We start from the raw sequence: 23,676 nt of genomic DNA on the forward strand, positions 1-23,676 counted from the left end.
CACTGCCAAATCATAGCAATACTGAAACTTAATTCTTGATGGTGTATTTCCCACCCAGCTTCAATCTGTACACTAACAAGAAGTTTGGCATTGGTTCAAAAGCCAATATATGCTGCAATTAAGAAAACTACAGTAAGATCACATTACCCAATTAAAAGAACATAACTTGTTAGCACTTATGTGACCAGGTTTCTAAGGGAGTAGCGTAATCTTAGCTGTTACAATGGGGATAGTCTCAAGTGCAGATCATTTGTTTTCCCAATATGTTCAGTAAAATTCAAATGACATATCAGTAAAATAATTGCTACTATCTAAAGAATACAAAATAATGCAAGTTGAACACATGTAAGGTATAACAAGGTATAAATAAGGAATAATTTACTTCATTATTTATAAATCCTAATACAGTGGACGCTCGGGTTGTGAACGTGCAGTGCCATGTTTGCGCATGCGCGGGTCGCAATTCAGCACTTCTGTGCATGCGCCAAAACCTGGAAGTAACCCGTTCCAGTACTTCCAGGTTCGGCATGGTGCGCAACCCGAAAACGCGCAACCTGAAGCTTCTGTAACCCGAGGTATGACTGTATTATGAGAGATTCTAAGTTTTCATTAAAGCTATTATTTATATTTCCATTCTTTTAAACCTTTTGTATAAAGAAATACATAACCATATGCCCAGTAAGATAAAACAGTGTTTGATTTTGCTTTTTATCTCCAGCCCTGAATTAACAATACATCTTTAAATCAGAAAATAGTTAGTTGCACATTGAGTGCTTATCAGAAAGAATTTTTTCTTTAAATTTATAACATTCATTTTAATCAACAATCCTGTTGATCGTAATTTTATTAATCAAAACCATTACTGTAGGCTTATTTTAGTCAGAGATTTATTTGCTAAGCACTCAACAGTCTGCCTCTTCAATATTTTGCACTCAATTCCCACAAAATTTGATCCATCCATCAGAGATTTATAGGATAATCACATATTTTTAAAAACATTTAACACACATTAAATACTATTTCAGAATGCAGTTTTGTTTTGTCTTTTCAAATTTGTTCACATTTGGAACACTTAAACCTGTAGCCCTCCATATGTTGGTAGATTCCAACTCTCATAAACCTCAGCCAGCAAAGCCAACGGTCAGGGCTGATTTAAGCTGGAATCCAATGGCACCTGTAGGGCTCCTAGTTTCCTATCCTTAACCTAAACAATGTTATCAAGCCTGGATATAATTCTCCAATAATATTTACCTATCTATTATCCATTCTGGTCGGACTACTTTTTCCCTTTTGAGTTCTTTTATTTTGGCATTTGGAAGATTTGTTGCAATAATGTGTGTTGTTTTGGATCTAGAATAGTATACATGATACTGTCCTCCATGCAACATCATTAGCCGCCTCAGTTCATCAGCTGATGGATCTGTAACAGATTTATGAAAATACATGGGTAAGTACTTAATGTTAAATAAATTAAATAATTTCAGAATTTATATTCTGCCCTTCATTGCAAAAACAGTCTCAGAGAGGATCACAATGTTCTTTAGCATCTTAACACGGTAACGTAAAATTAAGATCTAAAACCAGTACAGACAACAACAACAGCAATCCTAATCACACATCTACTCAGAAGTAAGTTCCACTTCTTACTCCCAGGAAAGTTAGAATAGGATTGCAGCCTAAGGTTTCCAGTCCTAGTGGAGGACAAAGCAGCCTACATACAGAATACCGGGGGTGGGGGGGGGAAGTGGCTGTGTAAAACTAATTTTAGAAAAATTATACACTTCAATTATTCATTTAAATCTTGCATTAGAAATGCTTCTTGTGAAATCCCCATAAAGTATTACCTTGTGTATTTTGAAGCATTTTTAGTTTGCTAGGGGAGCTTCACCAGCCAAAAGCAGTCTAGACGGCTCCCCTCAAAAACAAGACTACAGAAAGTTATGGCCAGAAGGAGAATGATACATAAACTGCTTTGTGACTTCCACACAGTATAGCTCCTTCATCAACTTTGCCTCATCCTAATTTTTCTTAAAAGGCATTTGAATGAATATTTTGAAAGAATGAAAGCTATCACCTGTAAAGCCATTGACATAGATGGCAACGCCATTAAAGATACCAGATGAAGTTCCATCTTTCTGGTGTTGCATAGCTGCCTCTGAACGGAACTGATCCTCCAGTTTCTGGACTTTGGCAGGCATATATCCTCCCTGGAATATAAATAAAACAGACTTTAGATAGAGATACATTCAACTTTTTTGTGTCTAACTATGGAAATGGGTCAAAAGGTTTGCTAGCCTTTAAAACTATTTAATATCACTTTGGTTTTGGCTTGAATATACAGTTGTGGAAAACTTTTTAATGGAATAACCACATAAACATTATTTATTTATTTTATCATTAGAATATTTTAATACCACTTTTCAACATTGGATCTCAAGGGAGTGTTAAATATAATATACTATTTAATACATGTATGTAATGGATATGTTACAATATATGTATTACAATATATGTATTACAATATACTATAATAATATACTATGTATTATAATATAGTGTATTACATAATAATACAAATATAATGCAGCTAATTTAATCCTTAGCAGGGTTAAAATCACAGCCAACTCACTACTAAGCACCTACAAAAACCTGAATGTTCTGCATAAGCACAAGAAAAAAAATATATCATAGGCAATTTTTCTAGCCAATGTCCCATACGAACTGCATAGTATTATCTAAACGTCCATTACTCTTTGCATAAGTCAGAGATGAAAACGGTATGGCTATTATTATAGAAATAAAATAGTTATGTTTATAATTTTAGATTTGAACATACCCATCCTCCCCAGCCATCTCTGTCACTGGCTCTTTTTCTCCATCCACCTTCCTTCATAGTGAAGCTATTTAAGGAGAAAAAAAATACAAATATTGTCAGTATTACTATTATATAATTTCAAATTGAGCTGTAGGAGCTACAAATATTTACAGTGGGAAGACTTTAAACAGCACACCTGATGTATCCATTCTCTTACCACAAAATATAAATTCACATGTATGCAAACACTTTAGAAATCTTTAACCTAATATTGCACAACTTAAGTCTATCTTGAACCCTTAGGTGTTATTTGCCTATATTCTGGCCCAATCTTTCAAATAACCTCTCACCTAGCTGTACAAACCAAAATAGCAGTTGACATTGTGACATTTAGGACAAACTAGATGCAATGTCAGAGGGATTTTTCCCCTTTTGAGATTAGGAGATGGTGCTTGGACGCTGGCAGACAACTTCCTGTGGCTTGGCTTGCTGAATCAGGGCCTATTACTGGGCTAAAATGATGTAGCCTCATTGTAGTGCTAAGAACCACAGTGCGGATATCAGAGATAAGCTCTCTGTCTGCTGTTTCAGAGTAAAAGGCAGGTTTTCCTTCAGTCTAGCACTGAAGTAGGTTAAAACGCTGCCATTTACTTTGCACAGAATGCTGAGTGTTGAAGAAAAAAAGCAGCATTTCCAGAGAGCTGCAAATGTTGAATGAAAGTCTGGGGGCATGCATGTGTGTTATTTGTATGTCTGCTTTGGCATCTGTGACATCTTATGTATAGTGTTTGACTGCATGTGTGTGTGGTGTGTGACACAAGAGAGGGAGAGTGCTGCACGACTGCATGTCTAGTGAGTGTATGCACTTGTTGCATTGTGTGTGTATATTGGCCACACCACCACTGGCATGTTGCCCTCAGAAGGGTGACTGTCAATGTGGATCTTGGGCCAAAAGAAGTTAGCCGTGCCAGCTTTAGTTCCATATCTTTAGAACACAGAGCACAAAAGTGGGAACTCAGTGATGGAGAACTTTGGAGAGAAGAGCATTAGCACACACCCCAAAAGTCAGAAAGCACAACAAAAGGTAGGAATCTATACATTTTGGGCAGCCAACTCAGAATGTATGGTTGCCAGGACACTGCTGCTCCCGCCCTCCTGACCTCACACACTGCACCTTGGAAATTCAAAAACAACCCATTGCTCCTCCCCACAACACTAACCTTGGAAAGAGAGGGGTGGGTTGACACATTGTTCTTCAAACTGCACTGTGTGGAAACAATCCTCAGGCACCCTCTCCAACTTGAAGCCAGACAGGGAGGCTTGTGTTTGCATTGGCTTTGCACTTCTGAAGTGCTCCAACCACTTCAGAAAGACTGAACCAAAATGGATCTCACGTTTCTTTCCAACATGGGTTTAGGAAGGGGATTGTGCCTAGAGTTGCATTGAGCACGTCTGAAGCTCAGCTCAGGTGTAGAGACAATATCTGCTCCCCTCCTTAAGCTCCAAGATTGAAGCATGTCCAGGGGCCACTGCATTGCCAGAGGGCAGTAGAATACTCACTAAGGCAAGTTAAACTTTTGGGGGGGGGGCGCGGGGGTAAGTACGTCTGGTAATTACCCTGCCTCAGGATTCCAGATACATTACCCAGCAGTACTCTAGTGGGTGAAAGTTACCTCATCTCCTTAACACTTCACTGTAAATCAAACATCATGCCTTCTGATAACAAGTTGGAAAATGGTCAATTATTATTTCCTCCAGGGGATCCAAACAAGGAAGTAATTGCATTAGTCCTGCCACAACCTGCCTGATATTACACCCCCAACCCTGAAAGGTAATTTGAGTAGCATAGACATAAATTAAGAACACAATGGCATTCTTTGTTACTTTACTACCACAATACAGGATGCATTGGAGACCCCTGTTCCATCCCAGGACCATCATTTTGCTATTCTGCATTCTAGATAACAAGTATAGTGTTTTGTTATTCTTAGGTTGAATTCTTTACTGCTGGATGCCATCAATAATTTGAAGCACAATTCAAAGTATGCACAATTCTTATTTATTCAACTCCTTTGAATAAACCTGCCTGAGGAGCAGGTGAGACCAAAGGGATTTGAAACTAGATCTCCTTCATCCTAGCCTGACTACCTTTGTCCCTTCCTAGCTCTCTTGGGGGAAAAGAGCTTCTAAAGTCTTAAAACAAAATACAAAGCACAGAATACTCATCTTCAGTGTTGAGATTTGGAAGTGTCTACAGTTCTTCAGCCAAACAGGCATGCTTTCGTGGCTCTATTCTTACAGACAGTTCATTTTTAGAAAGCAGTTGCAGAAGCAGATGGGCTCTGAACAATTACACATTGGGAAACACCTCTGAATCTGCTGCCTTATTTTTGATATTTTACTACCCAAGTACAAGCAGCACAAATATGAACTTATTTTACTTTCTACATTGATTGGTCATATTCCTATCCCATTTTCTCAAGTAGGAAGGCACACATTTATCTTCAAAATCTATTTTCGCACTGCTACCCCATATTCAGAGTGTGTACACACAAACTATAAGGTGATAGTCACAGTCTTCTGCAGATGCATTTTTGGGTTAGTGTTTTCATCTTCATATTATTGGTATAGCATTCTTTTGGTGTTTTGAAAGTGCCATTCAGTAGAATGGTTATAAGCTATCCTACATTTTGCAATGCATTCTGCAACCATCTGCTTTGTGTGGAAATGGAGAGCACCTTCTCTAGGATCTCCTATTAGGGAGAATCTTATGTCAATTAGTTCCACTTGTGTAGCCACTCCCACACAATTCTGTGAAGATTAACCTAACAGATACACAAGACATATGGTGTTTGGGACTACCACAAAGATAATCAAGGGGTTAAAAAAAATCCCCATGTGTATCAGTATAATGTTATTTCAATCTTTGAAGTCACATAGGTTAATGCTCTTTAAAAGGAGGAGTAGAAACAGTATCCATTGAGTGTTTGCACTCTTTAAAAGAACAGGTGGAAACTGCCACCATTAACTCTTCTGCACTGTTTCTTAAAAAGAAATTTAAACTGTAGTGTGGGGCTATTTATAAAAAGCAAATTCAAATTCTGTGCTTTAATTTCATACCATATATTGGATTATACCCGGGCTAACTTAGCTGTACTAATCAATGAAATCAATGTAAGTCTTTACCAATGTAGGTCCTCTTTATTTCTATGGGAACTAAATGCAGTGTTAGAAACTGAGATATGAAAGCTAAGAGCTAAATTGCACCTTAGGCCTAGGTTATGGGCACAACAACAGAATGTCTAAGCGTGCTTTTTTATAACAAGAATACAAAGCTGAAAATGAATGAACTGCAGCAAAAATATTATGTTCATTTTTCACAGGGTCTAGTCTTTCCCCTGCCAACTCCCCTAATATTCTTAAGAAAGTATCTTCTCCAGTCTCCCTGTCGCAAAATGCACCTAGAACAAGGGGAGTTTCAAACACTGACTAAATATATTTAACAGAATGCAATCCAACCCAGGTCTTTCTTCCACAAGCCTGCTATGCCTTGGTGTTGGCCACAAAGGCAGGGGCTTCCTTTCCTCTACAGCCAGAATGGATGGAGTGAACTATTACTTCTCCTCCAGCCCACTCATTCACCTGTACAGAATTCCTTGTCACCCATGGCAACCCACAAGTTGTTAAATACAAAACTGCACTAGAAATGCACGGTGTGAAAAGCCTGAGACAAGTAACCATGCAAAGCACAGATGATCTGGCCATGAAAACAAGGCATAGCAATCACACATAGGGTATCCACATAAGGGCTGGGATGACACCCAAGATACAGCCCAGATTCTGTGCTTGAAAAGTTGCTGAGTCAGAGTTTGCTTTTGGATATGGAAGCAAAATGTGAAAACATGATTTCCAGAGACACGAGCATTTGTTAACGGAAGTATCCATTATAAACAATTTTCCTTCCCTAAAAATTAAAGGACTAATTATGTCAACTTGCAGAGATTCCAAGTGAAACTTTTACAAGCATTCTATACTACAGTATATGGATGTGTCAACTTTAGTGAATAGTTATGTATACTGACAGCTTATTAATTAACAAGGAGAACTCAGATCTGTGTTGAGTTCTTCTAGACAGAAAGCTAACAAAGAGTTCAGTTAACATCTTTAAAATACTGTGACTGATTTCACACCATGGTTTAAACATGGTTTGGTATGTACAACCTGGAATGAATCCAACTGAACCTCAGTCTCACACATTCCACTATCCCTCTCTTAGCTGCAACAACTATGTTAAGTCTTGCTTTCCCTAAAGCTCAGCTTGTTGTGTCTCAAGATCAGAGATCATGGTTTACAATGAACTCTGGTCCTTAAGTGGACATTTTCTAAAAAACCAGAGGCTTTTCTCCTGGGCATGGTGGGCCAATTGGTGCCAAGGAAGGACAGAATTTTTTTCATGTATGCTACCACAGCAGCAAGAATCCTTCTAGCAAAGTATTGGAAGACGCAGCAGCTACCCGCTCTGGAAGAATGGCAAGCGAAGGTGATTGACTACATGGGAATGGCAGAGATGACCGGCAGAATCCGTGACCAGGGGAGTGAGACAGTGGAAGAAGATTGGAAGAAATTTAAAATATATCTTAAAAATTGTTGTAACATTGAGGAGTGCTGAGATGTTATGGTGTTAAGAAACAGAGAATTGCAGCTGTAAATCATAAGTTTAAGGAAATTATAATGAAGATGAGTTAATTAAATGGAGGGTTGCTGTGAAAAGGTAAAAATAAGGATGCAGAAAAAGGGAGGTATGGGGAAGTCCGGGAAGTAAGGTGAAGGAAAATAAGTTTATGAAATTATACATGTTTATTTGTTTGTATGTTTTGTTCTGTTTTATTGTTTGTTTTTATTACATGTTTGGAAAATTAATAAAAATTATTTAAAAAAAATACAATGAACTCTGATTAGTTTAACAAATTAGCTTCATAATTCATGGTGTGAAGTTGGCTTGCTTTAAAACCAACGAAGCATTATGTAGACATAATGCTTAATTATGACTTAGCACCAACTATGATTGTTTACTTTAAGTTCATCTTATGCATGGTGAAGATCCAGTGGTAGCTGGTGACTACAAAAATGTGGAATTGCTTCAAGTCGGTTCAACCCTTCAATCCACTTCCATCAGTGAAGCCCTGAAGGTCAAAGGCAAAGCTGTCCAATTTGTCTGCTATAGCAGTTGCATTGAGAATGCTTTATTCACTTAAAAAAACTTTTATGGTGCTGTTCTTGATTGTGCAATTTTTTTGATGTGCTTATGATTTTATTTTGTTCTAGTAAGTCACGATGGCTTGTATTGAAGTGGGGTATACTCCCACCCACAGTAAATTATGAACAATACATGCTTAGATGTTCTCTGTTACTAAGCAATACTGTACATACAAAATTGTACCCCCTGCCTCCAATGATCAGCCCAATCCAGACTATCAAAGTTCCCTAGTTAGAAATAAAGTTCAGTGCAGTTCTTAAGTTTCTTATTCTAGCCAAAGGGCATGACAGATTGTACTAATAGTACAATACAGTTGTACCTTGGTTGCTGAACACCTTGGAACTTGTACATTTCGGCTCCCGAACGATCGAAAACCAGGAGGGTGTGTTCCGGTTTTTGAACGATTTTCAGAAGCCGAACATCCGGCGCAGCTTCCAATTGGCTGTAGGGCACTCCTGCAGCCAATCGGAAGCTGTGCTTTTCTTTTCAAATGGTTTCGGGAGTCGAACGGACTCCCGGAATGCATTCTGTTCGAGAACCAAGATACAACTGTAATAATAATACAAAATATCCATCCATAATATAAGCTGACATACTTGATGTAAGAGAAAGATACAAGAGACACCAACAAGCTTTCTAGAAAGAAAGTAATAATGAACATACAGAGCATTAGAATCTAAGAACCCTGTTAAATCAGACCAAGACCGACCTAGTCCAGCATCCTGTTTTCACAGCGGTCAAATAAGATGCCTACGGAAAACCTGCAAACAAGACTTGAATACAACAGTACTGTCCCCACTTGTGCTTCCTGGAAACTAGTATTCCAATTTTTGAGCTGGCACACAGCCATCATGACTAGCAGATATTTCAATAAGCATAAAACAGATACTTGCAAGTCAAGTCAGCCTGTGAGAGTGGACTCACAGGGGCGGGGATAGGTTTTGGGACTGGCATGGGCCCAATTGTGACCCTGCAGAAATCTCTGTTTTTAAAAATATTTTAGCTGTTTTTACTGTATGTCTGTGCATCACCTTGAGATGCATGTAAAAAAAACCATAAACAAAAATAAATAAATAACACGTGTCTTGGAAGGAAATTTGAATGTTAAGGGTATGGGTCCAACCAAACTTGATCATCAAGTTGCCTCAATTTTCCATAAAAAGCTAACCACATGATTTAATTATAACATATAGGCCTAAAGATGTACTTCAGGTAGATTTTCAGCTAGGTATACCAATACCCAATGCTGGGGCAATTCTTCCTATTAAATTTCCAGGTTTCACTGGGTTAGCGGAAGGTCAAGTTATGACCAAGGCTCAGATCTCAGGCCCACTTTATTCAGTGGGAGTTAGTGTCTTTCTTCTGACTCAACACATAATCCAAAGCATAAAGGTACCCCTGCCCTTACAGGCCAGTCGTGTCCGACTCTAGGGTTGCGCGCTCATCTTGCTTAAGAGGCCGGGAGCCAGCGCTGTCCGAAGACACTTCCAGGTCACGTGGCCAGCGTGACGAAGCCGCAGCTGGCGAGCCAGCACCAGCGCCGCACACGGAAACGCTGTTTACCTTCCCGCTATAAAGCGGTACCTATTTATCTACTTGCACTTAAGGGTGCTTTCGAACTGCTAGGTGGGCAGGAGCTGGGACCGAACGACGGGAGCTCACCCCGCCGCGGGGATTCGAACCGCCGACCTTACAATCAGCAAGTCCTAGGCACTGAGGTTTTACCCACAGCGCCACCCGCGTCCCTTTAAATCCAAAGCATACATACTACCAAAAGGCAGAATGGTTTTGCCCTGTGAACGAGAAGCTTCAGAACAGCCATTAAGAAAAAAAGAGTTTTAATTTTTTGGTTTTTTAAGTAAAAAGATCTTTTTATTATGTGGTCTTTCTAATGCTACCCCCACTAGTAATGATCTGCAATGTTCAATCAATCAGCGGGTAAAACTAGCCTTACAGAGACAGAATAAAAGGCCAATGTCAGGAAAAAAAGTTAATGTCACACAAGAGACAAGATAGCAAATGAAAGGTCTTCAGAGACTAGGTGTGTTTAATTATCTTTAGTTTAACGAAGCTATTATAAGGATCTTATCTAACTACAGCCTCTGGTGTTCACTAGTGATTAAGCATATAAAGATATGTACCAAGACTTCTATTTGACCTTTTGTTCTGAACCTCTAGGGCAGTATTATTAGGGCAAGCAATTCCATCCCCCCTTGCAAGAATTATGGGACTGAAACGTGCAAACTGGGTAGCTGTCGAATACACACATAACGATGAATGACGGGTGCTTGAACAATATATACCCGCAAAGAAATCAGAAATCATCCCATCTGAGGAACTGTCTTCGTCCCCCCTTCCACAAAGCAACTGGAAACATGTTTCTTATCGCAACCCAGCTGTGAAATCCTGTTGCATCTAACTCGCGCCAGCCTTCATGCGGCACCGCTCTTTCCTTTCTACCCGCTTTCCCCTTTTTTCTTTTAAACCCCGAGCCTGAGTAGCCGGCGTCTTAGTTTTGCAACGGGCACGGGCGCCTGAAGACGCAGAGGAAGGAGCACGGAATAAACAGCATCTCCTTCCGTGTCAGTAGATAAACCCCGGGCATCCCCACTTCCTCACGCCGAGTGCGAGCTGTGCAGCCGCCAGCAAGGCAGCTGCAGGGATGGGGAAAAGCTGCCAGGCACCGCCATGGTTCCCAGGACGTGCTCGGCTTGCCAACGACGCTGATCCGGAACTAAGGGCAGCGGCGGCGGCTGCGGCGGCGTCAACCGGGTTGGCGCCTTCGAGGAGGCCGAGGCTTCGCTGCCTTAAAACAGCCGACCGCCCTCTCGCCTCAGGAGAAGCGAGCAACCCAAGCCCCGCTTGCCAGCCAGGAGGGAGGCCCGCCCGTTCTCCCGCAGCGGCTCCGGGCCTGCCAAAGCTTTGGCCCCTCGCCCGCCTCCTCCGTGAGACTTGCAGGGTCAGGCAACCCTCGTGTCTGCCTGCGCCGTGTGTACGCGCCACATGGGGGCCTCCCCCGCTGCCGCTTCAGACACAACAAGCGCCGCTTCCGCACCGGGATAGGCTGGCCAACCTCGTCCACAGCTTCTCTCACCTTTGCCCGCCCGCCGGGCGTCGCCGCCTGCCCTGCCGGGCCGTGTGGAAACCTCACATCGCGTCCCCGGCTCACGCCGCCCGCCGCCGCAGCAGCTCCTCACACACTTCGCCTCGCCTGCGCCTTCACCTCGCCGTCGCTCCTCCTCCTCCGACCTTCCCTCTCGGAACGCCGCGTCACGCACGGCGCGCTCAAGAGTCTCGCGCCGCCGCCGCAGCCGTTGGGCCTTTTCCCTCTCTCTCTCTCTCTCTCTCTCTCTCTCTCTCTCTTTCGCCCCCCTCCCTCCTTGCTTGATCAACAGCGCTCGTTCGCCGCAGCCAACCAATCAGACAGTCCTGCCCTGAGGCGGCGCCCCCTGGTGGCCTTAAGCAGTCGCGTGGCCAACGGGGAGAGAGAGAGAGAAATAAATAAATGGAAAAGGGAGGGGAGGGGAAAAAAAGCTTTCCATTATCACGTGACGTCTGGGGAAGAGAGTGAGAGAGCGCGCGCCACCCCCCCCCTTTCCCTCGGCTTCTTACTCGCTCTTTTTACCTTACGCCTGGCGCTGTGGGCTGCCTGAGTGTCCTCTGAGGGAAGGGGAAGCAGACGAGGCTCTAGCGCCCCCTACAGGAGAGGCGGCGAGAGGAGAGAAGCGCGGCTCCTCGTTCATACACAACAAACAAGGAGGCGGCGGCGGGAAGGAGCTGACAGGACAGCCCTGACGCCGCGCGGAGTAAAGCTATATATAGACAAGATAGATATAGATCCACGCGCGCAGCCAGACCTGGAGCTGCTGCTGCTGCGAACGGAAGCTCGGCATGTGGCGTCGCCGCCGATCCAGGCGTTGTGCCGGCACTTCTTAAAGGCGCGCGCAAAGGTCCCTGGCGCGGCGTGTTTTAAATTAGGCAGGTTTTTTCGTGCTTAAGCACGTATTCGGCGGCAAGTCTTGCAACTCGTCTATAAGCGCTCCTAAAGTGCAGCGAAGCCACTTTGCACACAAAGACAGGCACGCACGGGGCTGACTTGCATGGCTTTTTCCAAGCGTACATGCAGATGCACACAGACACCGGGTTTTCCTTTTTTTTTATGTATCGCTATATATCCGACATTAAGCTTCTGAAGGACCGCCTTTCCCCGAAGGGATCAGAAAATAAAAGAGACCTGCCGCCCCCCACCCGCGCCCCCCTGACCTGCACCACAGGGGCTTCTGGAGATCTCTTCTAAGAAAACTGTTGCCCTTGTTTTATCTTAACTTTTTAAAAACAAATAACCCCCCCCAAAAAAACTTGTCATAATCTGTGGTAAAAACACTTAGTATTTATTTGTATAAATAATACATTATTGTTATTATATTATTATTAGTGGTGTCCACCAGAAAACAATCCGTAAACCCCTTGCACAAATAAATAAATGCAAACTGTGCAACTGGCAACTTGTTGATTGCTCATCCAGCAAAGTAAATGTCTGCATCCACACTAGCATCTTTTCTTTTGTTTGTTCAGTAATTTGTACTGTATTTATATCCCACCTTGGCTGTCCTCCATCATGGAACCTAAAGTGGAGTTGTTGTTTATTTAATTGATATACTGCCCTGTTCCTGGAGTTAAGGAGCAGTTACTAAGCAGTAGGTTGGAGAGAGAGAGCCAAGAAAAGCAGGGTGCTATTTCTTTTGAATCCAATGTTGTGTCTATGGGAGAGGCCAGAACCTATTGGACTGTATTGCTGGACATTCCTCTGTTGGATTCAGGGTGTATATATGTGTAAATAAACCATGTATCATAAAGACACCACAGTCTCCAATGTGTCTCATTGTCCTAAAGGAAACTCACACCCTGGACAAAGCATCTGCAACCGCTGAAATCTTGCACCACTTGTGGAAATGGGGGGGGGGGGAAATATAACATTATTCTTTTAAAAAGGTTTATTTTCTATGTGCATTTATTTTTCTGATATTCAGTGTAGCCCTTTAAGAGTTTTTCTTCTGCCCTTGACTCATGGGTAACTTAATTGCTTTTATTTGAGTGCCTCCATAGAATCAAATTCCAGCTTTGCCAATTTCATTTTAATGTCTTTGGTTTATTATTGGACCACACAAAGCCCACAAAAAACTACATAACTCATTGCTCCAGGGCGATTGCAACAGATGGATGAAAACGTGTGTGAAGCAATGCACAGCTGTTTCTACATATTTGTGTGTGTACACAGAAAACGACATCTGCTCCGGATCTTGTGTGTCAGCACACACAAAATACTGCTTTCTACAAATGCTAGCGCACACAGAGACAGAACAACAAAATCTTAGTAAAATAAGCCAACGTACATTTAGCGACTATGTCTATGTAAATATCTGGATTCCTCTCCCCGCCTCCCCCATTGTAACAATAGCCTCAAGAGAGCTTGCACCGAGGAGACTGCTCTGCATGTAAGTGGAAGATCGATTACCTTGTAACCAAATGGTTTTGCATAGGCAGCTGAACGTTATAGACAAGATCACATTAACTCTGGCTGTGTGTATAATGTTGAAATCAGCCTGATCGCATCTCTCATACAAGACAGTGCTGCATTGCAGGCACAGCCCGCAGAGTTTGCATGCAACGCCAGACGTCTCCCGCACTGCCGCACTCTACCTGCTTTTATCAGTATCATTCATTACAGGACATTCCTAGCTGCTGTCTGCTACAGAGGCTTAGCCGAGACGGGGATACATTTGGGGATTAAAGTGCAAGGATAATCTATGTTTAACACGCTGTTGCTGTCAGGGGTGGAAAATAAAGGATGAAGAGGCCTCCTCTGAAATGCAGCTGCCTTTGACTGACATCTAGTGGGCAAAAGGAGGAGCTGCAGGGAGCAAGTACCGGTACATAGAAAACCAGGAAGCAAAAACAAAACAAAACCAACACTCTGATTTTTAAAGTATGAAATGGTTTCAAAACCATGAGAACCCAGAGGTTGAAAGGGAGGGTGTGTCAGAAGGGAAATGAATGGAGAGAGAGATATGTAACTTTGTATTAATTTGTATGTAACTTTCTATATTTGTAATATTTTATCTGTTGCTGCTTCAGTTTTTTGTAGGGGGCTTATAGTGATGTTTTTAATATATTAAACTTTATAGAAATTAAATAATCAAATAAAGTTATCCCCAATCTCTTTCATTGTGTAATATGAAAACAGGCAAGCATGTGCCCCAGTACAGTGATTTACTAGAGAAAGTGTCAAGGTTATTTACAGATGCCACTGAGTTTTGCAAAAACTTTGTAAAAAAAATCTAGGGCAAATTTAGATTTTTCCGCCACCCCCAAGTTTGTTCTTACTGATTTTATTGTTTTATCCCCTTTGTAAAACCACCTTGAGGTTTTCTGCAATCAAGATGTATATAAACTTTATGGAATAAATACCTCTTTAAATGTAGCTCGTAGTATTGACACTACAGGCAGGATGCTTGCCAGGGTCCACTCACAGAAGTCGTCCCACTGAGGGACACTTTGCTCAGTTCTTGATGGCCCTTATACTTGAGCACAGCCTTAAAGCTCCACATTGCCATCATCCCTTGACCACAACATCCCTACAACAAACAGCTTCCTTGCCTGGTTATGGCTGGTGCCTACAGCTGCCACTGTCCCTTCAGAAGGATGAAACTGAAGTGTAATAATATAAGACAGCTGCCTGCATTCTAAAACTATTTAACTCTGCTGTGGCATTAACTGTACTACAATCAGCTGGAATTCAGATTAAAATTGTGGCTCCACACAACTATTAAAATAGCATTATTTGCCCTGTTAAAATATTGATTGCCTGTCCATATGGCAGAATGTAATCATGACAACAAGGGAAAATATCTGCTATTAAAATGCAAGGGCAGAAACAGATCACTTCCTGTATGTTTTTAAATCTTATTTTTAGGAACAGTTTCACACTGGTGCAGCAATTTTATTTTGTTTTTGAAGTATAGCTACATGGACGTGTCTCTGCATTCTCTCATATTGCACCAGCCCTTGGGTAGTACAGAGATGCAATTTCCTTTTCCTTTTCCTTGATCTAAGTGCATGCAGAGGCAACAGCTTGCATATCTGCCTCTGCAGAGCTGGTCAAGGTCCTTCAGGTATGCTGGTTGCCGTAAACTCTTGCCTTGATCTTCACTCTTGCCAGGAATTCCTTCCTTGATGAGACATTGCAGGGCTTCTCCTGTGAGCTCTGAGCTCTCCCAGAACAGGATAGTTTCTCTTTCATGCAAAATAATTTGAGATCCCTTCATCCTCATGTGGAATGAGGATTGGCCCTCATTTAGAAACATGTTTAGAAACATGTACTGCTACAATAATGGCAGCTTTATACGTTTCCCAAAATGACTCAGATGAGACAAAATTGAGATGTTAAAGGTGTCGAGTTCATGGTTTATTTTCACATTAAAAAAGTAATCTTATCGATGAATTAATATTTATAATATAAAAGTGCTTTTTTAAAAAACAAAACAAAAACAAATCCTTAAGGCTCATTCTGTAACATTACAGTAGGGTTTTTTACCATTCCAGGAACTGTGCTACATGAGTTTTGTATGAATGGTAGAAACAGCAAAATCTCCAAACAGCAAAACAATTTGTCAATAATATTTCATCACTTTATACACATGAACTTTAACTATGTAAAAGAGCTATGTAAAAGAGCTATAAACAAACAAACCTCTCACATTATTTTCTTTATCATGAAGTGGGGCCAACGGATTTAATATTTTATTTGCAAACATGGCATTGAATAAATGTTATCTGCTGAGCTACGTCAAGTAGTTTGATACTCTAGGAGGCAGAATAATACAGATGTTGCTTGAACATCCTGCAATTCCTATTACAAAATTTGGGAGACCATCAAGTTCAAATAGTACATAAGCACGCTATTCACTCCATCAGTCACATGCTTGGCTGAGATGAAACTCTCAGGAAATGACAAACCACTCACATTGATGCAGTTCTAATGACGTGAATATACACTGGTACAAACAGCATGTGAATTAACCCCTCAAGATTAAGAACACACCTGTATTCATTATCATCAACAAATGGACACACCAATGGATGCATCATTTCAGCTCCAGCTATACTGCATGAGGAAGGAATTGAGACAGACTTTCTGCAGATCGGCTTAGTATTTTGATTGGCTTCCTGTTTTTGGTCTCAAAGAGGCAAAACGGAAAAGCACTTTGCAGTTCGTTCTTGTCATGTATCATGTATGTTTTGTAGTTATGCTGTTAAAAAGAATATGACTCCCTTCCCTTCCTAATTCACTATGTATTGCTCTGACATTGCTACTTCTAATTAAATGGATAATAGGTTTGGCATAAATAATTCACCGCAAAGTGATCAAAATGCAGCAGCCATAGCCTCAGATTAGTATTGTCTAAGAAGAAAGTTATCTGCAACTGCAAGGGTGTTTTGGAAAGTTAGGTCGAAGAAAGTTGCCCATGATATAGAGCTGGGAAGAGAGTCATAACTCAGGATGCAGTAGGTCCAAATTTCAGTTCCTGATATTTCCAAGTAGGACTAGGAGAGACCCCCTTTGTCTAAAACCTTGGAGAGCTGCGGCCTGTGAAAATAAGAGTGAGCCAGACAGACCAAAAGGCAGTTCTCTGGACTCCTTGATATTGCTGTTCCTTTCTGGCGCACCCTTGGAGACTGGGGAGGAAATGCCAACTGATTCAATAAATTAATAACTTCAAACCTTTCAATATATATATATATACATATACATACATATATACATACACACACACACACACACACACACACACACACTTTAGAGCATAAATTACTGTACAGAATACTTCCCTTTCTTAAGTTGCTCAGTGAGTGTAAACAATAAAAACATGCCATTGTAATGACATACACAGAAGAACTGTATTGAGACCATGTAAATGCTAGCAGAAAGTTGCCAGACTTATAGATAGCACTCTATCGCCTTTCCTGTTTTTTCAAAACAATGCTGGCACCAAGAGAAAAAACCCCTGTAACTATGGACTAATTGAGTTCTAAGTTAAGGAGTGCGAGAGGAATGGAAACAGATCATTATAACATGACAACATTAAGTCCTAGCAGGAATTTCCTAAAGGTTGCTGATACTGTACAGTGGTACCTCAGGTTACATACGCTTCAGGTTACACACTCCGCTAACCCAGAAATAGTGCTTCAGGTTAAGAACTTTGCTTCAGGATGAGAACAGAAATTGTGCTCCGGCGGCACGGTGGCAGCGGGAGGCCCCATTAGCTAAAGTGGTGCTTCAGGTTAATAACAGTTTCAGGTTAAGAACAGACCTTCGGAACGAATTAAGTACTTAACCCGAGGTACCACTGTATAGTGGAACTGTCCCCCCCCCCCCTGCACTGGCATACAGCAGAATTACTGACATACACAAAAACGAATGAGTATAATCTGGGGCACATTTGCAGCTGATGGCTAATGCTAACATATTACCAGGTGGGCTGTCCGATACATCATTGGCCACAATGCCTGCAATTGTGGCCTCTGGAAAAATGTGAATTCTGGCCAGCCATATCTGTGACCACCAGGTTCAAGTGATATTTACCCATGGCAAGCACTTGCCAAAGGATTGGTGGGCCTACATGAGCATCTTGAGTGAACCTGCATCAGACATGCACCTATATTTGTGGCCGCTTCATACAACTGCTAGTCATGTGATGGATACTTGAAATACAACTTGGAAAGCTTGCATGTAGTAATGTTACTTGTTCAAGTTAATATAAAAGTGATTTGCAAAGGCACAAAATAAGTAAATATGGGAATGCAGAAATAAAAAAGGCAATTAAAAAAACAACAACACCTACCAGCAGGCTGCCCAAGATATACTGTTCATAGAAACCTATCACCACACAGGATTTGGCTTATGGGAAACCAAATGGCTAGGCATCTATCTTGCCCTCATTTCCCACTATTAGCAGGGACTTAGTAAATTTTTTCTCATCACATGATGCAACAGGTGGCCATGATCTCATATGGCAACACCGAGATTGACCATAGAGCAAATGGTTACCTCACCACACAAAATAGTCTGGGGGTGTTCCACTTGTAAAGATAATTTTTTCCAATAGTTTTATCTTCTATGTTAAAAAGATGTGCAGAAATAAAAGTCACCTTGTCTTAGATTATTATATGGACTAGAGCAATGGCTTCTCAGAAAATTGTGGGTTGAAACAGAATTATTATTTAACAAGATTTTGTTAAAATGATTTTTGGTTGCGCAAAAAGAAGAGAAGATGATTTTGTGAAATCCAGTTGTGATTGTTTGCTACTATTGATCATTTAGACCACAATCCTAAACACACAGAACAGGTTGGACTGAGCAGAGGTGTTGCTCAGTTCTCCTGGCTGAACTGGCGTTCTAGTGACCAGAAGTGTCCATCAGCACCAAAGTTCCTTTCCACTAGCAGAGAGAGACATGTTTAATCCAAGTAGGTTTGTGAACCCTGGTTTTGTTTAAAAATTGTAGCCAAAAAGTGGAGGGAAATGGTCAATTGCAGTCCTGTGGATAGATGCATTAAGTACAAACTAAGGCGGGTGGTGTGGGGGTTAAACCAGAGCCTAGGGCTTGCTGATCAGAAGGTCGGCAGTTCGAATCCCCGCAACGGGGTGAGCTCCCGTTCCTCGGTCTCTGCTCCTGCCAACCTAGCAGTTTGAAAGCACATCAAAGTGCAAGTAGATAAATAGGTACCGCTCCAGCAGGAAGGTAAACGGTGTTTCCGTGCGCTGCTCTGGTTCACCAGAAGCTGCTTAGTCATGCTGGCCACATGACCCGGAAGCTGTATGCCGGCTACCTCAGCCAATAAAGCAAGATGAGCGCCGCAACCCTAGAGTCCATCACGACTGGACCTAATGGTCAGGGTTCCCTTTACCTTTAAGGGCTGAATATTTGCCCTCATTTAAAAATAAAATAAAATCTGGCTATATAAAAATCCTGTATAACTTGTGGAAGTTTACATCTGAATGCTAATGTATAGTTCCAAAGGCAGACTATTTCAAGCTTTACACACCAGAAATTCATTGCTAATTTAAATTGGTGTCATCTCATTGCTCATAAATCCATATAGTGAAGAAGTTCATGGGCATTACTGGGATTGCGCCAGTATAAGTAATCAAAGACTCTGCTCAGAAATTATATGAACCTAGAATACCGGTCTCTTAGTATGTAAAGCAATTCTTCTTTACACTGATCACTTTTATAAATTATCTACACCTATTTGTGTTCTTACTTTGATCCCATGCAAGGAAGATGTGGTGGCTTAGTAAGTTCCTACAGTAGTTGCACACAGCTGAATGCTAATGGGCAAACAAAAGCCCCTAAAAATCCTGTAGAATTTCTAGGAACATATTGTACTTATCCAGATGGGCTCTAGGATGCTTGGGGCGGGGGGAATGCCGGCATCCTGAGTAGGAATTTTTGATGCATGGGTATATGTTCCTAGCACTCCCATGTATTTCATAAGCAAAGAACATGCAAACAAAAATAAATATGCAATAATTGACTTGCTGTAAGCACCCATCGTTTTAAACCCTTCTTATCAGTGTTTTGGGGCTACAGGTAGAAACTCAGGAACTTATTCTGTAATAGCTGCCTCACACAGATTATAGGGACATTAACTGTGTTTGTAACCTATTCGTTCCATTTCTTTTATTTCCACCACCCATCTGCCTGCCCCAGTATTCAACAGTTAGCCTTACCTCTGTTGTATTTCCTATCTTCATATATAGTATAATGCCAAAATATTTATTTGCGGCATCTTCAGGGTCAACACTCCTTTAAATGGTTCTGAAAACAGTAATTTTATCAGTCTGAAAAACTATGGTATGTACACACAGGCGATACTCGTGAATGTTACAGGAACTTACAGAGCAGTCATGTGCGTGTTTACCTGGAAACAAACTACACAGTGTTCAATTGTGCTTACTCCCTAGAAAGTGTGTTTAGGATTGCACCCTTAATTTGTTGGCAATGTTCACTTCTGAAGAGATGAGTTGTTTAGTTTGAAAATTGTCTTGCATCTTTAGTACTGAAAACTGCAATGCCAAAATCAGTAAATGAAGCTCTGGCTTCATTTGTATGTATGTTGTATGTATGTTATTTTTTTAAAAAACTGAGGCCCTGCTCAAGTATCACATTCAGTATCAACTGAATTATAAATTCATTTTTCTGAAGTCAGTACTGAGAAATCTAACTAATGTTAATGGAATGACTAAACGTATTATGTGATTCAGAATGGGATGCAAAATAAGTATTGAACATTCCAGGATATAAATGCTGAACAATTAAGACTGATCAAAAACAAAAATGAAATTATTAAATAAGGTTCTGTATTCATTGGTCCTCAGAATCATAGTGAGATTCTTATACTGTATCACTTCCTGATCATTGGGTGGGTGAGAGGGAATTCTTCCTTTTTCTGTACCCATTGTGTGTATGTGTATATATTGTATGTGTGTATATTTTGTCTACTGTATTCAGGTGAGTATTCCATGCATCTGACAAAATGGACTCTGGCCCATGAAAGTTTGTGCCACAAGACATTTGTTAATATTTAAAGGCTCCACAAGACACTTTCTTGTTTTCATTTTAAAAAAAGAATAATCTATCAAAAGGACAAGACAGTTGATGCGGCTTTCTCTGACTGAAATTGAATCTGATTATTGCTAGATTTGTTTTCTTGGTCAGCAGGCACTGAAGAGAATTTATAAATATGGAACAATAAAAAGCCCAGGTATAGAAGAAAATAACGGATTATTTTTAGTACAGAAGGCAGCAAACCAAGCTTTGCACATAAACAGAATTGAATGTAATTAAATTTGAACTAGAAAGAAAATTGCTAATATGCTACATTGCTAGAATGTTTATCAGAATGTGTGTGTACGTTTATGCACTGGTTCTGCAGCATTATTGGTGGAATCAGCTACAATTTGTTTTGAAATGTTGCCGTTGGTAAAGAAATAATACTTTCCCCAATACCTTTACATTCTATGACATTATTCCACCTCCCTATAACCAGTTTTAAAGACTGTTCCCTAGTATAGTATATGCATATGTATAAATGGCTTTCTGAAAAAATATAATTTAAAAATCAAATATTACATTCTACATGTAATCTAGTTTTTTTGTTGTTTTTTTAGCCACAAAACATAGCAGGCCTTATGAATTGAATATTGTTCTATGTAAATCACAAGGTTGGCCAATTAGAAGCTTGTGGACTTGATCTGGCCAACAATGACCCCACAATATTCGAAGCAAGGTATGATAAAAACTTTATCCTCCGTTTCATTCAAAAAAGAAGGAAGCCATTTTCAGATTGCTAAGTAATAAACATGTTTCACACTTTAATATGGCATCATTGTGATTACGTATGTTTACCGTATATGCTGTTGTGTCTGAGTGCAGATGTTCTGTAACTAGGAAACCCTTACTGCTAAATGCTAACGAATATGGAACCTAACCATTCATAAGGCTCATGGGAGCAGGGCAGGTCCAAGACATATTGGCACTTGAGGCAGATCCCCAAATGGTGTCCCCAGTGCCCCCCACACAAGGGAAGAAGGGGGTCAGGGTAGATCTATATCAGGAACAAAGGTGGGGGAAGAGAAGAAAGATCAACATCAGGATCTGCTGCGCCAGGTGGACCCTGCCTCATGAGGGGCTGGCCCTGGCGGGGAGGGGTGAATGTCCGTTTCCATGCAAACTGGTATCTAGACTATTGTCTGGCAAACAGAAGAGCTCACAAGGAACAGAAATTGGCCATCTCTGTTGAAATGTAAATCACAGAATAAACACAGTTTATGATAGAGCAAATCTGCCTATGAAACTGCACTTGGCCTAGTTTACGAAACCACATCTTTTCAGAAAAGCTAAGCAGAGATTTATGAACACACTTAATATCACATAGAAAAGACTTTTCTGAATAAGATGTAATGTTTATTATACCTGGATAAATCAAGCCATAGTTTTCTATTGGAGGAGTGTGTGTGTGTGTGTGTGTGTGTGTGTGTGTGTGTGTGTACGTGTGTGTTTGTATATATGTGAGAGGGTTTGTTCTAACACACCTATGTTTAGTTTTCTTCTGTAAAGAAGTGATATTTGGAGACTATTAAAGTATAATGCATCGGAAGAGACAAACATTGCATAATATACATACACACCTATTTCTGTACTCTGGAAAAAAAATTGTTCCATGTTAAATAAAGGTTCACATTTGTTTGAAGCAATGCTGTGGTTGCGTATTTCTGTAGCACAGTGTCTAGAATAACTGAATTGTCTGTGGGAGAGTCTAGTGTCCAGATGAATGCCACAGTTATTATGACAACCGAGTACTGCTCTTTATCCAGTGGAGTCCTTGTTGGGTGTATTGTACCAGGTGTTCCATACTGCTGTGTAAGGTGACAGGTCCCATCAGTGCATCCAAATCATTAAAGAAATCTAGGGAATAAAACATTAGAAAAACCAATACTGATTACTCCTGGTTGCATGATAGGCATTTTTAGAATTTCTAATTAATGCACATAATATATTGGTAACGTAGGCACAATTTAATTCATGGTTAAAGGGTTTGTTTGAGGCTTCTAATGCCTTTACTGCAAGCTTTCCACCACTGAACGATTTTATATAGAAACAATAAGGTTGGTTCCCCAGCCTTTTCTTTCTTAACGGTTCATTGATTTTTGTGCAAAAGAAGAATGGTTACTTGTTTCCTGGTTTACAAAACAGCCCTGATTCAGCTAAAGTTTGTTGTGAGTGACTAAGCCCCATTAAAAGTGCTGAAACGGGAGTTCGTAACAGGCTGTAGCATACCATTATGAGATACAATTCACCCACATCCATCATCATGTGGGCTCCAGTTAGCATAGTGTCATTAGTGCAGGTGTCCACTAATGGTCTAATTTTGCTGAATGATTTTCAGTTATTGGAGCCAAAGGGTGTGGGCAAGATGACTGGTAGAGTCTGGACACCTGACTGCTCCACCCTTGCTCTAGAAAGAAGGTGATGTCTTCTCTGGGTCCATAAGGTTGTAAATGCCTCTTGAATGAGCAGTTCCAGCTTTTGAAAAAGAAGTTATAATTCAGCCGCTCCTGAAGAAACCAAGCTTGGACCCATATACAGTGGTACCTCCGGTTACATACGCCTCAGGTTACAGACTCCGCTAACCCAGAAATAATACCTCAGGTTAAGAACTTTGCTTCAGGATGAGAACAGAAATCACGCAGCGGCAGCATGGCAGCAGCGGGAGGCCCCATTAGGTAAAGTGGTGCTTCAGGTTAAGAACAGTTTCAGGTTAAGAACGGACCTCCGGAACGAATTAAGTACGTAACCAGAGGTACCACTGTAATGTTATCCGCTGTAGATCAGTGGTTAACATAGCATTTCTAGACAAAGGTGATTGAGAGAGTGGTGACCAGTCAACTCCAAGTCGTTCTTGGAGTTTGGGACTCTGGTCACTGTTTGTTGAAAGAAAAACAGGTGCTTTCTTCCTCATTCTGTGATGCCAGTGGCAAG

The 23,676-nt window shown here is 40.9% G+C and overlaps 2 protein-coding genes across 7 annotated transcripts in view; both read right to left on the bottom strand.

Annotated features, from left to right (window-relative positions):
- The window catches only part of REV1 (REV1 DNA directed polymerase), a 39,816-nt gene extending 28,554 nt beyond the window's left edge, over positions 1-11,262 (bottom strand). For both annotated transcript variants that reach the window (XM_028727880.2, XM_028727879.2), the window contains exons 1-4: positions 11,167-11,262; positions 2,837-2,900; positions 2,075-2,207; positions 1,252-1,420 (exon numbers count right to left, since the gene is read on the bottom strand). In XM_028727880.2, the coding sequence (XP_028583713.2) occupies positions 1,252-1,420; positions 2,075-2,207; positions 2,837-2,893 (359 nt within the window). In that variant the 5' untranslated portion in view covers positions 2,894-2,900; positions 11,167-11,262. The remainder of the gene's footprint in view (positions 1-1,251; positions 1,421-2,074; positions 2,208-2,836; positions 2,901-11,166) is intronic.
- Positions 11,263-15,507: 4,245 nt separating this feature from the next.
- AFF3 (ALF transcription elongation factor 3) overlaps positions 15,508-23,676 on the bottom strand; it is a 285,260-nt gene continuing 277,091 nt past the window's right edge. For all 5 annotated transcript variants that reach the window (XM_028727893.2, XM_077927591.1, XM_077927590.1 and 2 more), the window contains one exon: positions 15,508-22,602. In XM_028727893.2, the coding sequence (XP_028583726.2) occupies positions 22,481-22,602 (122 nt within the window). In that variant the 3' untranslated portion in view covers positions 15,508-22,480. The remainder of the gene's footprint in view (positions 22,603-23,676) is intronic.

This window comes from Podarcis muralis, chromosome 4 (assembly GCF_964188315.1).
Source record: "Podarcis muralis chromosome 4, rPodMur119.hap1.1, whole genome shotgun sequence".
In the NCBI taxonomy this organism is placed as follows: domain Eukaryota; kingdom Metazoa; phylum Chordata; class Lepidosauria; order Squamata; family Lacertidae; genus Podarcis; species Podarcis muralis.